This window comes from Euphorbia lathyris, chromosome 1 (assembly GCF_963576675.1).
Source record: "Euphorbia lathyris chromosome 1, ddEupLath1.1, whole genome shotgun sequence".
In the NCBI taxonomy this organism is placed as follows: Eukaryota; Viridiplantae; Streptophyta; class Magnoliopsida; order Malpighiales; family Euphorbiaceae; genus Euphorbia; species Euphorbia lathyris.
The window spans coordinates 46306611-46323528 of record NC_088910.1 but is presented as its reverse complement, the minus strand read 5'-3'; the positions used below and the strand labels follow the sequence as shown (position 1 = coordinate 46323528).

The 16918-nt window shown below is 35.2% G+C and overlaps 2 protein-coding genes across 2 annotated transcripts; one reads left to right on the top strand and one right to left on the bottom strand.

Moving 5' to 3' along the window:
- Positions 1–8260: 8260 nt before the first annotated feature.
- LOC136230979 (uncharacterized) lies at positions 8261–9157 on the top strand. The gene is made up of 2 exons (XM_066020206.1): positions 8261–8618; positions 8691–9157. Exons 1-2 carry the CDS (start codon positions 8315–8317, stop codon positions 8888–8890), a joined length of 504 nt encoding a protein of 167 aa, XP_065876278.1. The 5' UTR covers positions 8261–8314; the 3' UTR covers positions 8891–9157.
- Positions 9158–11632: 2475 nt separating this feature from the next.
- Positions 11633–14060, bottom strand: LOC136230970 (LIM domain-containing protein WLIM1-like). The gene is made up of 5 exons (XM_066020197.1): positions 13780–14060; positions 12493–12589; positions 12372–12412; positions 12186–12275; positions 11633–12111 (listed from the first exon to the last, which is right to left on the bottom strand). The coding sequence occupies exons 1-5, from the start codon at positions 13915–13917 to the stop codon at positions 11902–11904; spliced, it is 576 nt and encodes a 191-aa protein (XP_065876269.1). The 5' UTR covers positions 13918–14060; the 3' UTR covers positions 11633–11901.
- Between the last annotated feature and the right edge of the window lie 2858 nt (positions 14061–16918).

Here is a 16918-nt window from a genome sequence, read left to right as displayed (position 1 = left end):
TATTAATGTTAAGTTGGTTTGAACTGATTGGTCATGCCTTTAGAAGTGCTTGTGTATGTTTGATGTACTGTTTTGGAACCTAGAACTCATTGATTTAGGAAACTAGCCTGATTTAGTATATATATTGTTATGTGGGTTTGAACTGAACGATTACGTATATGTATGATGTTTTGGGTGATGATGAAATGATTGGTATGAACTGATTGGTTAGATATAACTTTTTAGGAAGCTAGGACTCATAGAGTTTATGTATGAATGATCATTAAGCATGTGCCTGATTAGGCATACTCTAAAGCTTTGAATGTTCTTTGAGATTGGCACTACTCTTACACCTATGAGTTATACTGCTAGAAGTGTTTGAGTATGTGTATGTGTATGAAACATGCTTATGTATGATGTTCTATTGATGTTTATATTTGAGGTTCTGTATGAGTATGTGTACGATTGTTCATTTGGGCATGCAGCTTATTAATCATGCATCAAGTATTAGAGGAACATTGTAAAAGGGTCATTGAGCATGTATGAAGCATGTATTAAAAGGTAAATTTAGGCTAATTGATATCACCATTCTCTTTTTTATTTGAACATGACCTATGATGATAAGTAAGGAATAAGTTATATGCTTGTTATAGCATGTTCACTTGAATAAGTTGTCTACCTGTTATAGCATGTTAGGCATACTCCTAAATCTCCATTACTATGTATCTATCACTTGGCTTGTTATGCTTATGGAAAAGTGTTTAACATGGTGATGAAGTTGTATGATTCTAACAACACAAGTTTATGACTAAGCTTGTGGTGACAGTGTCATACACTTCATCACCATGCTAACTTCATCATGAACTGTACAATCCAAGTGGCAGGTACATAGTGGTGGCTTTATGATGCCATGAGAACAAGTTTTAGATATGCACGAATAAGTTGTCTATTTGTTATAACATGTTAGGCATACTCTTAAAGCTGAAAATGTTATGAAACCATTCAGGATGGTGATAAATTAAGTTTACAATATACCTTCCATTTGGCTTGTTATCTGATTGAAACCATTCAGGATGTTGATGGGTTTTCGATGCTATCAGTATAAGTTATGAACTTGATATTATGTTTAGGAAGGTTGCTGATCATGCATACTCTTAAAGCTGAAAATGATGAACTTGCCTGATTCTTTTATATTTTAACATGAGTTATGCTGATGAGACATGTGTTGGCTTGTTTTATGTTCTGTTTATGAAGTAACTGATTCAAGAATAGACATATGTTTCATATCAATTTAGCATGTTATGTGTTAGGAAGTAGAACTGATTCAATTTAATAGACATAAACGAATAAGTTGACTACTTTGTTATAGCATGTTATAATTCACTTGAATATACATATATATGTCTACTTGAATAAGTTGTCTACTTTGTATTGCCTATCAAAAAAGGATAGCGTGCAAGGGGGGCATTATGATGTGACGTGCGAATAGTGTACAAGGGGGGGGGGGGCGTGATGCGCGATTAGAAAAGAGATTTTGATGCTAAAGAAGCACTGGAGCTGGATGGATGGAGTAGAGTACTAGAGGGGCATGGAGCCAACATTGAAGATCAGATTGATTATCAAGTACATTTGTAATCAGTAATCATTCTATTCTTCAAGATTGGCTCTATGCCCATCCAGTAGTCCATACCATCCAGCTCAGTGTTTCTTTGGCATCCAAATCTCCTTGCTTCAAGAATGTGCAAATGGTAAACAAGGATATCGGGATGATGGGGAACCATCAGAGTTAAATGGCGTCGAATACTGAAGGGGCATGGAGCCAACATTGAAGATCAGATTGATTACCAAGTACATTTGTAATCAGTAATCATTCTGTTCTTCAAGATTGGCTCTATGCCCATCCAGTAGTCCACACAATCTAACTCAATGGTTGCCCAGCATCCAAATTCCCTTGCTATTCGCACATCACGCCCCCTCTTGTACGCTATTCGCACGTCACATCATAATGCCCCCCTTGCTTGCTATTTGCACATCATATATCCACTGCATGATCTTCAGTCCATATCCTGGCAGTTGCTATGTAAACCTGCCCTGTTGCTGATGTATCGTTCAGCAATTCGCTCTCGGCCAGGAAATGGCCCCTCAATGAAGGGCTCTACCATCAGTCCCTAAATATTCCACAGCAGCTATAAAATGCATAGATAAATTAAATTAGACCACAAACATGAGTAGATAAACTAGACCCCAAACATGAATAGATAAATTTACGGGTAAAAAATACATAGATTTACATCTTACCGTGGCAATACTATAGGCAGGGCGATCAAGTAGTTGGGGCATAGAAACATGCCCCAAGGGACCGATATTAGGATGGTAAATTTTGGTCCTGAATATTACCTGCGAACAATAGTAATATCATGAGTGTATTTACAAAGATATGAACTGATTTATGTGTGTTAACAACTTTATGCATGTTCTTACAACTGGAGGTGTGGAGGGAAAATCGACAGGGAAGTCCATTTGGACTATGAATACACCTCCTTCATAAGGGGTGTTTAGAGGGCCATTCATCACGGCAGTCCATTGCTGCCGGTCAGGACCATGTATATGGACAAGCCACCTAGGTGCCTCATATCGGAGTTGGTCAATCTGAAACTCAACATTACGATAGAGGTTCCTTCTATTCATGCTCGAAATAACAAACTGTAATATAGTGTTAAGTTGCCCTGGGTGACTATTGAGAATTGGTAAACGCTTCCTATTTATAATATGGGTGGGTAAGTGAAGGGTCTCAGAATGGAGAAAGGGTAAGAGGAGATTAATTAGGTCTATCTGTATACAGTGTGTAATTAATGAGCATCATCAATTTGTTTTGCAGATACGAAGACTTTGGGGATTCTAGGAGATGATGACTTAGATATGCTTCAATTAGTGTAACTAATTAGATATTCTAAATTTTTTTTTCTATTTCTAGGGATCCCTATTCATTCCTCTTGAGGTCTGACAATGGGGGGAGTATGTTTCTAGGGATCTTCCTTCCCGGCTTAGACCTTCTATCGCTTATGAACCTCTGTTATACAGAGGATGGTCCACTTAATAGGTTTATAAGAATGGGGACAGACGTCTTCTTCGCGCAGCGCAGCTCAAGCTTACTTACTAAGCAAACGTAGGCTTGGGCTCGAACAAGAAAGGTCAAGTTGGATTTGGCTTTCCAATCAACACCACCACGCCTCTGACTATATATACAGATTTGGAGATGTACATTAATTGCTTATATTTTTTTTACCCTACATTCATTCAGTTATTTGTGTAGTTCAAATGTAAACAGATTATGAGCATTATTCTCCAATAAAATTAAAATCATTGATATACATAAATTCTTGTTCATTTGATAATTATTGTTCATTTCCAGAATCATTCGAAGAAGAAGGCAAAGAGTGACATTTACGTTTAAAAAAAATATCATCTAAACAACAATAAAAAGACATTAAATTAAAAGTTACTGTCATCTAAAACAAATCTCTTGACATGATTGATTAAGACCTATGTCATCTGATACAAGTTACTACGACAGAAATTATTATAAAAATTGTCACCGCGAATACCAATATGCCAATTTCCCATATAGCGACTTGACATTTTTAATTATTAGTATGTCATGTGTTGATATTAAAAGTGACGTTTAATAAATAAAAAGATGCATCATAACAATGTTCATATGACAGTACGAAACTAGGCTGATGTCATGTATAGTATCTTCAAATGACAGAACCTAACCATCGTCTGAAGGTGCAATAGACGGCAGCGGGCCCTATGACAGATTTATATCTCGCGGGATGACGGTTTTTAACCGTCATCTGAAGGGGGTTTTGACATAGTGGTATATGTCTAGATTATCAGAGTCAAAGAATATGACATTCCCTTTAGACTGAATGATTGTCCTTCTACAAGCTGGAAAATTAGCATGCAACATGTTGAATCATAATTCCCTGTAAAAAGGAAGAAAATGTAAAAAAAAAGTGGTACCAAACAAATAATATAATTTTGTTGTGAAGGATCGGATAAATTCAGGAATTAGCGACATTTGGCATGAAGACCTTCGGTACATGTCGAAAGGTTTGGCTCAAGGCTACGAAGATTGATTACAAACTTTTCTTCCTCAGAAGTTGGCTCCTCAATGTACTACTTAATCTTCTTAGAATTAAGATTCCTAAGAAAAGGGAAATTAGAGGGAATCTTCGAATCTGTCTTCATACAGAACCAAAAATCCTTCCAATATTTTACGGATGAAGACTGGTCATTAAAGAATGTGTTAAGACTAGCACCAATAATTCGGTAGAAGGTCGAATGATCATCGGATTACCAAATTCCACGAGCATACAACTTGTAGAAGATACAAAGGTTTAAAGACTTTCTCATACTCTCACAGAGCTAGTAGAGGCATATCAAATCTTTACAAGCATTCATATGGATCTAACCTAGACACATATGATAACCCAATAGAGGCTATGGGATCATGAAAGGGATATGTGAGCTTTTTATTTGGTCAATATAAATAGTGAAGTAATTCGGAGGGGGAGATATGTCCTAGCTCTCGGAGGGATGATAAAATCCACCTCTCTCAACTAAGGATAAATAGCAAACATGTCAATGAGACTTTTAATGTGACTTTCAACGACATTTTGAATCGTAAGGCTAGGATTTATTTACACATTTTCCCATAGGGATTCTAGATTTACCAGTTTCTATTTGTGCTTGGAAAATAGAATTTTCCCATTGAGAGCAGAGGCCTCCTCATTTGAAGGATCTTGGGGATCTGAGTGAATTGTAAAGGAATCTATGATCACTTGGGTGTTTCTTTTTTCCTGTGAGAGGAAATTTTCCTTGTCTTAACTCATTTCAATTTCTTTAAAGTATTTAAAAGAGGACAAAAGATTAAGAAGAAAAATACAAAGCCAAGGAAGAAAATCAATCTTAACAACTTACTAGTTTTCGTGAAAAGAGATAGGAAACTGGTCGTCGACAAAAGGAAGAAGATAAAAAATGAGAAAATGCTACTTTGAAAATTATAGATAGACGAAAGAAACTTTGCAAAATGAAAAAGCGTGAAAGGGGAAAGTAGAAAAATGAATTACCATTTGTAGTAGTAGGGAATTTGAAAACGATTAAAATGCAAAGATCTTTGAGTATCCTTACATTAGAGCTTTACATACATAAAGACTTTTGAATTTCTCTTATTCGAACTCTACGCTTTTAACCCATCTACCCAACCTAAGGACATTTCCTTCAGAGCATAGGCTAGGTAGTTGAAGCGCGAGAATCAAAATGTCACCAAACCCCTAAAAGGTACGTTTATCCTTTTGAAAGAGGGACTTCTGATAAGACATGAATATTATCATCTAGGCTTCCGTAAGTAGGACTGTAAATGAGCCGAGCTGCTCATGAGCGGCTCGGCTCGACTTGGCTCGATATGTAAACGAGCCGCTCGTGAACACGATTTACTGGCTCGGTTCGTAAACGAGCCGAGCTTGAGCAGGTCAAAGCTCGGCTCGAAAGCTCACGAGCATGCTCGATTAGAATATTTATGAACAAATTTTAGTTTTGTAGAAAACTATATCGTTTTGTGTTAGTTCACAAATATCTAACTTAATATTATTTCATTTGCTATTAGATGAGTTCGTTAACATAATAAATGAGTAATAGACGAACTATTTGTAAACATCTTGTTTATTTATTCACGAACTTTGCTTGTGAGCTTGTTTATGTACACAATTAAAGAGTTATTTACGAGTAAATTTCACAAATATAATTAACGATTTACTCACAAAAAATTTATGGTTAGATAATTTTCTTAATGAACCAAGTCCAAAAGAGGATTTTGGGTTCGAAACAAGCTCGAAACTCGGCTCAAGCTCATTGAGCAAGCCAAAGCTCGGCTTGGGCTCGGCTCATTAATTTTATAGCAAGCTCGGCTCGAGTTCGAGCTCGTTAATTTTATAATGAGTCAAGCTTGAATAGGCCAAAGCTCGGCTCGGCTCGGCTCGATTACAACCCTATCCGTAAGATGTCCAACCAGATGCCCTGAAATGTCCAATAGGGATCTAAGTGAAGGTTAAACAAGAGATTATCAGAATGCCTTATGGCCGCATGTAAAGGAGTTATACAACAACTATAGTGCAAGACTATCGGAATGCCTACCTCACACTGCATGCTTAGGATTCGTATAAAAGGCAGTAAGTGATGGTCATCAGACATGCACCTAGGAAGATCTAGTATAAATAAGTTTCTGGAATGATTATAGACGAAGAGACTTTCTACTGGAACGATGATTCATCAATGAGGAGTAGCCCCCTAAGGGGGCGTTTGGTTCAAACTTCAGAATCAGAATTGGAATCAGAATCAGAATGTTACGGAATCAGAATCAGAATGACTATTTATTTATTTTATTTGGTTTAATCCGGAATCAGAATCTGATCACTTTTAAGAGTGTTTGGTTCAAATTCCGAAATTGGAATTTTCACAAAATTAAAAATTTAATAAATCAATAAAATATAAAAACAATTACCCATAAACTAACTGAGCAAATTAATTATAAAAATGTTCATAAATTGAATTAAAATATAAATAAGTATACTATAATAACCAATGTATTATATATGTAGAGCCAATGTATAAAAATATATTATTTTTAAAAAAAAATATATATCACTGCATATTAACTTTACATTAAACTATAGGAGTATAAAATTCAAAAAATAAAAACAAAGTAAATGTGGCTGTAGTATAATAAAATTGGTTATATTATTTTCTATATGAAAAATAAAAATTGGTTAAAAAGCATGAAAACCCCATCAAGAAACATAATGGATAATAGAAAATGGATAAGAGGGGAAATATGAGAAATGACCATTCTATATTTATTGGAATCACATTTTCATTCCATGATTAAAATTAGTAAAGCAAACATTCCGAATGAGATTAACTCATTTCCATTCTCATTTCATGGTGTCAATTAACGCAACCAAACATTCCCTAAAATCTTAATAGGACTATGAAAAGCCTATAAATAAAAGTGTAAAAAAATTCTTTGAGTATACTCCAAAAGTGTAAAAGAATCCTTCGGATATACTCTAAATTCTAACTTCAATTATCTAAGAGTGATATAGATTTTAACATTAAAGTGTTTATGTTACACAGTCGACACCTCCCTCCCGTAAAAAGATTTGGATCAGGATTTGGTGATTTACACAAACATCATCTAGCCTAGTCAAAATGTTAATGAAAAATCTAAGACTAATATATATCCCTGGATTACTCATTACTACCCAATACCACTGTCTGTATTCCTTGGTCATTATGTTTGAAAATCACATGTGACCCAATTTCCTTTGTCTCTTTAATCCTTAACCAATAACACCTCACCACATCATTACAATTATATCAATCTTTTTTTACCAAAACAAATAGTATTACTAAATTTAGCTTAATGTCTTATTCTCCTTAATCTCAATTGGATATAGTTTACCATTTTAACTTTTTTTTTTTTTTTTTTTGAGGAAAACCATTTTAACTTATCTTAATATATAAGTAACATCTATATTTTTTATTTTATGATAAATTCAAATCTATAATAATTTTTTATAATAAAATTATAATATTTCAATGCATATCAACTTATATTAATAGTGCAGTCATGTTTACCTGGTTAGTAATTAAGTGAATGACTTTCTTCAGTTTACGGTTAATTCTAGGTTTATTAAAATTTTATATTAACAATTAAAATCATCATAAAATTAGATATAATAAGCGTCAAGATCCATACAAACGTCGTATTATCATTCGTTGAGAATTCAAATATAATATCTATTTGGAACTATCATAGTATAGAATAAAATTATTTAGTAGTGGAGGAACGTGATTGTCTAATAAAGATAAACTAATTTAGGGTTGAAGACATCACTAAATGAAATCCATCCAGGTTAAATCTTCAATTATACTATTTATAATCTTAAATATAAAATTATTTGTGAGTAGTAACGTTAGATAGGCAGTTTTGTTCCTTCCTAAAAATAAATTATTAAATTATAAAAAAGATATGTTTGAAATATAAAAATATATTGAATAAATCATGTAAAAAGTGTGATATACATATATTGACTTTTACAGAGAATCTGTAAAACTGTGGCCTATGTTAGAAAGAAGCTTTTTTACCCCTTCAAACAATGGGTGCCTACCCTACTCCCTCCCTCCCTCCCTATAATATAAAGACCCCCCCTTCTAACTTCTCCCACTCCTCTCTTCTCTTCTTCTTCATCCTCCACAAACAAGAACAAATATGGGGAATTGCCAAGCAATAGATGCAGCAACTCTAGTCATACAACACCCTAACGGAAAAGCAGACAAGTTATATTCCCCTGTAAATGCCGCTGAAATTATGAAAACCAACCCCGGTCATTATGTCGCCCTTCTCCTCTCCACCACTTTATATCCTAATCCCCAATGTCCCAACAAAACCACCACCACCTCCTCCACCGCCTCCACCACCGCCAACAACTCTCTCCGGATTACCAGAATTAAACTTCTCCGCCCTACAGATACTCTTGTCCTTGGCCATGTTTACAGACTCATCACCACTCAAGGTTTGTTCTTCTTTCTTCTACTTTCAATTGATTTCAAGTCTCATGTTTGATTTGGGGGTTTTCTTTCTTCAGAGGTTACGAAAGGTTTGTGCGCGAAAAAGCAAGCAAAACAGAACAAAAAGCAGCCGGAATCAAGGGAGAGGATTAAAGAGAGTTCAGAGGTGGATTTAAATGTAAAAAGATCTCAACTTCATAGGAACAGAGGAAGAACATCAACATGGCAACCTTCACTTAACAGCATCTCAGAGGGCGGGGGTGGCAGTGGCAGCTAATTAATCATGTTTATTATTAATGAAAGCTTAATTACTTGAAGATTAACAGATCATCTCACCTGCAAGTTTGAATCTTGTCTCTTAAAGATTAATTATTATATGCACAGATCATCATCAGGTAGGTAGTGGATGGAGTGAAGTGAATCTCATCTTATGTTTTTTTTTTAAGTGTAGATTTGGGTAATTCACAGTTGTATAGCAAATGGGTAGGGGGTGGTCCTTTAAACATACTTATTGTTACTAAATCTTATGTTTAGATTAAATTAATTAGATTTTGGGAACCAGTGTTCTTCATGATTTATGCTATTCAGAGAGCCAAAGGGAAACAAAAATATCTATTTTCAAAATTAAAAAATCAAATATTTTTATCCATGAATTAATTGCCCAGGTGGTTCGGATTCACATCTGGTATGCTAAAACTGAGAATAAATGGATTTAATAATTCAATTATCATAAAAGGAGGATTATGACAATTTCAATTATATTGTGGCTGATATTGAACAATTAATTTTAGATATATATAAAACTGAGTAGTCAGTCTTTTTCACATCAATAATATATAACTTGTAGGTGTCAATTTACTTGTATTTCACAATTTGCTATTTAAAACATGAAGGTGATTTTAAAGGGAATATTATTTGATTTCCTTAATAAAAAGAATAGATATAATGATTAAGGTTTAGAACATTTTTTTGACTTGGAAACAATGATGATAATTAAAAAATAAATAAAAAGAAGTGGGTAGGCCTTCATAATCATGAAATGTTCTCTTCCAATTACTTTAAGGAAAGTATAGAAGTAGGGCTAGTTGCAATTAGAACAGAACATTCTCTATGCTGCATACAAACTTGGATATGTGATTCATCAAAACTGCCTACAATTCCTCTTCCTTGTGGGCCATTTATTGTTTGCCACTATTTAACATCATTTTATATGCCAATTTTATCAAATTTGTCTCTACTTACTTACCAATCAGAATGGGACTAATAATTAGGAGTGAGATAGGTTCATGGATTTTCAAATCTCCAGAATTATACCAATGGCAATTAATAATACAATTCGATTTAGTTCTATAAAGATTCAAAAGTTCAATCCAATTTTGAATATTTTATTGGGATATTCAGTCTGGTTTAAGAATCGCTAGAATTGTGAATGGTGCAACTTAGTTCGGTTTTAACGAAGAAGTTAAAAATTAAATCAAATTTTCAATTATTTTATTTAAATATTTGGAAGAAACTTTAATATCCATACAGAGTCCTAAATCTAATACCTTGACTATTTTCACAAGTTGAGTCTCCTAATTAATGTTTTCAAGAATAATAGTAGCTCTCTACACCAAACTTTGGTAGCTAAAGTTTCACACTCGGAGCAGTAACTTACGTCCCCTTCCTTTGACACTTTTGGTTTGAATTACACAAATTCTGAAAAAGACTTGATGGCACATGGTCGAACCACTTAATTATTTTGCCTAAACCCTGTTCAATTCATATTATATTCAGATTGGGCTTGGGTTTGGGCTTGGACTTGGACTTGGATCACCCGGATAAAATTAAAGAAATTGATTCTCGTGTAATTAATATATATTTATATTAAAAATAAATTTATAAGAAAAATTAAATTTTAATTATGAATACCAAAAAAATATAAAATAAAATAAAATCTAGTTAATTAATTCAACCAAACTCAATCAATATCAATTTAAATAAAAAAATGGATCTAAGTAAAAAAAAACACACAATATAAACATGGGCCGGGTCTATACAAATCTCAAACCTAATTTATTTTATGTTTGGATTTGAACAGATTCAGCTTGAAAATCAATTATTATAAAATATTTATGTGTAAATCAAACCCATAACGAGCGGGCCAGCAGATATGAACAAGTCTAGCACAGGGTGAAAATTCATGGGTGATAGAAGACATAGCCACGCCTCTTATATTTTTGAACCAAGCAGGGTTTGTGAGGATAGAGAATTAAAAGCATGAAAATGAGTCTCCTATATCATTTATGTCCCATAAATTCTGGAAGATCTTCTTCAAGATCTCATCATTTCAACACTGGACTTCACACTTGCCCTAACACTAATCACATACCACAACAATCTAAGGCTTGATGATGATAAAAGGGACGGATCCAAAATTCAATGACAGAGATACGTGACAGGGATGCTAATTAGTGATTTACGAGCTCAATTGATATTTTTAAGTGCTTTTATAAAAAAAAAAGGAAACTCTATACATAGCTTCTATAAAATTTTCCTATATTTTCAACAACTAATTGATGCTCAGGTCTCTGTCCACCCCCGTAGATCTGTCCCTGATGATATGCTGACATGTTTCTCGAAACAACTAAATTTTAAGCATTTTTAATCTATTTAGTTTAGCTAACCCAATTCATTTAAAATATTATAATTAGTTTAGAGGATTACAATTGTGAGTTACATATGAAATATATCCGTTTTGTGCCTTGTTGTGTTGACCAAGGATCGATCTATAATGGGTTTGACCATCGACCGTCGGAAAAATCCATTGAACTTGTATATGTAAAAACAACTGTATTTTTTAAATTAAGCGCCCATAAGCATTGCTCATGGAGCGACCATATCTCTGAATCCCAAATCGGTCACATATACAATTCCATAAACTAAACATATTATACCTGTCATATCCGTTTATTAGATGATCCGTGTTGACAATAATCGTGTCACTTGAGCAGATTGACACGAATTAACACAATCTTGCTAACCCAATATAGCACCATGTAACTCTGAAGCATGTTTAATCTCAAAATAAGTACAAAACCTTCTTGCTTTAATTTGATGGTTCATTGGAAGGATAACACCAAAAACTCTACTTATTGAACATTTTCAAATCTCACACTCAAAAAAACAAAACAAAAAGTAAGCAAAAAGCTGGAATTTAGCAACCGGACATATTACAATAGTTTCTCTTCAGAAATAAACTCAATGAGGTATCAGGAGTTTAAGGCTTTGAGCAAAGTTATTGGATTCTCACTCAGTTGATACAGTCTCAGTGACAGGCTTAACATGTTCATGGTTGTCAAGCTGGCTGAAGTTCCCTTTCTGCTTGAACAGTTGGTTATGATGGTGCCTGCAATACAGACGATGCTCGTGTGCTACATAGTTCGACGGGCTGATTACACATCCTCCATGTGTGCATCTGAAACAGGCTTTGTGGTAAGACGTGCCATCCACTGCCACCTGAAAACCCCCAAAATTCAATTAACATATCCAACTGATACAACACGAGGCAGTACTTGTAATGGTACATTTACCTTTTCAATTGGGTAAACAGTCTTCTTGCAAGCAACACATTTGTCCTGAGTTCCAGCAAACATGCTTGAAACTTTGCTGTTGGTTTGGACCTGAATAGTTTCATTCACAATATGCAATTCTTAGTCATCATATTTTTGACATTCATTCTCTGCATATGACATAATGGATTATTAACAATCTGATACCTGATCTGCAGATCTATCAACTCTAACAGTTTTTGGAGTGCCTGCAAATGAATGAGATATCTAATGAATAATAAGTAAGAGTACATGTAAGAATTAGTACATCTTACTAATGGTTAATTACCTTCGAAACTTTTATCCAAGCTTCCGGTCCTCTTAAACAGCTGATCAAAGTGAGGCTTGCAATATAACACTCCTTCAAAGGATGAGTAATTACTCAGCTGCAAAAAGTGCAGAAGATAATGTCAAAATCCAACACGAAACATCAATCATAGTGCTGCTGCTTCATTGGTATGTTCAGAGTAATTAGATCAAGGCGCACTAAGGCGTTAGGGGTCCTGGAGCCTAGGCACAAGGCTTGGGCACAATATTTAATACTAATGTCACTAATACTCTATTAGTAGCTAAAACACAAGTTATGATGAACTAAAAAACACACTTATAACCATACAAACAAGACAAAAACACCAAGTTAAGTGTTGACAATAGAGACTAAGATACTAGAACTGCATCAAACTTCTGTTGGTTTCATGTGTTGCATTGCAGAATGAGCTCGTCTTCTTCCCTATCTTCGATTTTTACGCGTCTTCTTATTCTTTATTACTTAGATCAACGGTTTAGATTTAAGTTTACTAAATAGGATAAGTGGTTGAGATTAATCAACCTTTTATTTTAATGAAAGCAGTAAACCAGAGTAGGCACGCCTGAGGTGAACCTTCCAAGTGCACAATGCGAGAGCCTTTCAAACAGAGGCTCACCTAGAACTTAGTACGGCATGAGGCGGGCCTTTAACAACTATGATCATTTCATATTAGTTTGGATCAGATGATTTATGTAGACAAGAAGAGATTGCGAGTAATTTCATTTATGGGATGTTAAAGGCCTAACTGATAATATCAACCAAAAAACAAGGAAGACAGCAAGTTTCCTGATTTGCTTAACATTTTCAGTGTATGCTCTATGAACTGAAAATGTTCTTTTCACTGTAACAAAGTTATCCGAATTACTGATTTTGAGCCACACAAATATCCAAAAGTCCTAGTGAGTGTTCCAATTTTGATATTTATAACATAGCCATTTAATCTCTTAGCTTAACAAGATTAAGATCTGTCTCACTGGTGTGAACAAAACAAAAGAATCTGATTTGGACCCTAGGAATTGGGGAAAAGTAAAGTTGTTAGATTTTAGTATTCAACACACTATTAACTGTAATTAGAAGGTTTCATTAGTAGATCACTCATTAATTAGTAGCATCTATAAACTGCCTAATTTGAGATTTGTAGACTTGTCAAATCAAAACATTCAATTACGAACATTAACCTCTACCATGATTGTAGAGCAAAGATATAAAAAGGAGCAGAAGAGAAAGTATGAATTTAGAAGAAAGTAGAAAAAGATGAGACAGACAGACCTTAAGGGTACCCTTACAGTGATGGCATCTGAAACAAGCTTTGTGATAGACTTTGTTATCAGCAGTGAGTTGATCCACTAAATAAACAGTCTTTTCACATGCCTTACACTTCTGGGTTGTCCCTGCAAATGATGCCATTTCTCTCTATCTTTAGCAGCCTGAATTAGGAGAAGCTCTTTTGGCTACGAAACGATGATAAAGGAGCAGAAGACTTTCAGACTTCTGAGATTTACAGCTAACAAAAGAGAGAATTGAATTAAACAAAATTGTCTGCTAATAGTAGACTTTCAATTTTGTGCTTAATGGAGAAGTGCAAGCTGTCAACGTCGGGGTCCATTTTGTAATTTAAGGCATCTACTACATTACTTTACTACCCTCTTGTTTAACACGTGTCCTTCTTTTAATGAGGAATCACAAGCAGTAAATTTGAGGTTCATGGTAACCGGAACAGCTAATTATCTATTCTCACTTCTCAGTGTTCGGACATATCTCTGTTCTTACGTTGTCGGAGATGTTAAACCACTCTCCAAATAGACGCGTGTAATTGTGTCATCTAGTATTTGTTGTCACTGAATTTTTATCCCGTTATTTTGTCTCCTACTCCAACTTCTTTTAATTTTAACTAAAGAAAGGTTAAAAATTAGAGTTATGTTGCCATAACTGGTGGGAACCGTATAGTACTATTGTATTTCGTAAAGGCAGTGATCTCCCTTCTCTACAAAGATGCATTGCATTCATGTAATAAACTTGCGGTACAATATGTCATCGTGGACTGCGTATCGCCATGATATTTGTACCACTAGCAAGGCCCTTGTCATGTCTTCGAAGAGGATTCTCTAGTTGTTGACGTGTATTCTCGTCATTAATAAGAAAAGTCTATGCGTCAACTATGGTTGGATGTTTCCATGAATAGATTGTTGGTTAAGAGGGGTTGTGATTAGTGGCGGCATCAGGATTTTATACCCGGAGGTTAAAATTAGCATTGTGGTTAGAGGTAATTTTTAGGACTGACAATTTTTTTTATGATCTTGTATAATAAACCTTCTTCGTTTTGGTTAGACAGTGATTTCTAACTCATCATTTAACCAAATGTGTTAAGTTATTCTTTTGTTTTATTTCACGTTCTCCTTTATAAGTATAAATATTTCTTCCTTAGGGGTTGCCCAGGGCAGCACTACCCCTACTCAAGGGTGATGCCGAAGACCGAAGGGCTTCGGCCTTGGGTTGTCTCCACCCCTAGCTGTGATGGCTGTGTCTTCGACAAGTGCGTCCGCCTCTTTGTTTTTTTCACGTGGGACAAGGATGCTGGAAAAATTGACCTCTTTGGTACGTAGCTCATGCAAGAAAGATGTTGTTTTTGCTAAGTAACAGGTCATAACTTTGTCATTTGCCTGGTAGGTTTCACCAATATGGCTGACTACTAGTTTTGAGTCGATGTATAAAATGATCTTTCTCGTTGTTAGGCGTAGGCCTGTGATTAGAGCCTCGTATTCAATCTGGTTGTTTGTCGTGGGGAACTCAAAACGGAAGACGTAGTTGATGTAGAAGTGGCCCTGATTGATATTCCCCCTTACATGATCGCCTCCACATGACCTATAAACACTGATGTGCCATTTTTGGGTTTCTTTGTTGGTTGGGCACGTAGCTAGCCTCAGGTGGTCTATGTGGGCCTATGAACTCGATTATACATTCTGCCAATTCTTATGCCTTGGTAGCGGTACGTGGTTTGAAGAGGATATCAAACTAGGATAGGCGAATTGACTAGTCTATGATCCATCTTGAGACCTCTAGATGTTGGAATTCTTTTTGATGGGGAATTGAGTTTTGACTATGACTGTGTGATCTTAAAAGTATGGTCCCAGCCTATTTGTGGTGTGTGTAATCGTGAATAGGGCTTTTTCTACCTCGTTGTATCGTAGTTCTGCTCCTTTGAGCACTCCGTTGAGGTAGTATACAATCAATATTTCTAATCATTCATTTCGAACAATCACCATAACGATGGCCTCTTCTACAACTGTGAAATATAGGTTAAGGACATCCCTATCGTGGAGCACCATTAGTATAGGTGGCAGTGTGAGAAAAGCTTCGATTGTTGAGAAGGCGGTATGGGAGTCCGTATTCCACTTGAAAAGGGTGATCTCTCTTAAGCAGTTGGTTAAAAGGGAGGTATCATTATGTCGAGCAGGAGATGAATCTTCCCGGGGCGATGAGTTTACATTTACCTTCTGGACCCCTTGCAGGTTTTGGGGTAGTTTTGTGTCTAGCACATCATGTACTTCTCAGGATTTGGGCCAATACCCCGTGCGGATACCATATAGCTCATGAATTTTCCTTACTTTATGCCAAAGATGCACTTTTCTGGATTCAGCTTTAGTTGGTACTGTCAGAATATTTTGAAAGCGTCAATAAGGTTCCTAAGGTGGTATTCCTCTTGCTTACTGATGATAACCATGTCATCAATATAGATCTGCATGGTTTTGCTTATGTGGTGGGTAAACATTTTGTTGATTGGCCGCTGATAAGTGACTCCTGCATTTTTTAAGCCAAATGATATGACCATATAACAAAAACATGCCCTCGTGGTGGTGAAACTTGTTTTCTCGACATCCAATGGGTTCATTGTATTGGTAGCTAGCAATAACGTTGAAGATGGATAAAAATTTATGGCCAGTCGACTACTTGGTCAATCTTAGGTAGCGGAAAACAATTTTATTTTCTTGACGAGGCTTACTTTTTGGTTAAAAGGTGAAAGAAACTTCAAACCTAATTTGACTGTTAGGGTTGCACTTAATAAAATTTTGATATATGATTATTGAAAAGGTTCAATTTTAACTGTAAAAAATAACTCTGATAACAAACCAAATTATTCTTGAATAAAGAATAAGGGAAAATTAATAGAAATAATGGCAAATCATTATTTCTTCTAAAAGAGATATTTATACATGATTAATGTGGCATTAATGATAATTAATGCAGGGGAGAATATGCAAATAATGAGGAAAAAGAAGGAGTTTCTAGCACTATGCCACGCCACGTGGACCATGGCGAGATACGCCCAATGAGAGCAAGTAGCAGAGACCCGCCATATCTCTCAAGGAGAGCGTACATATGGCTTGACGGATCAAAGAATATTATCCCA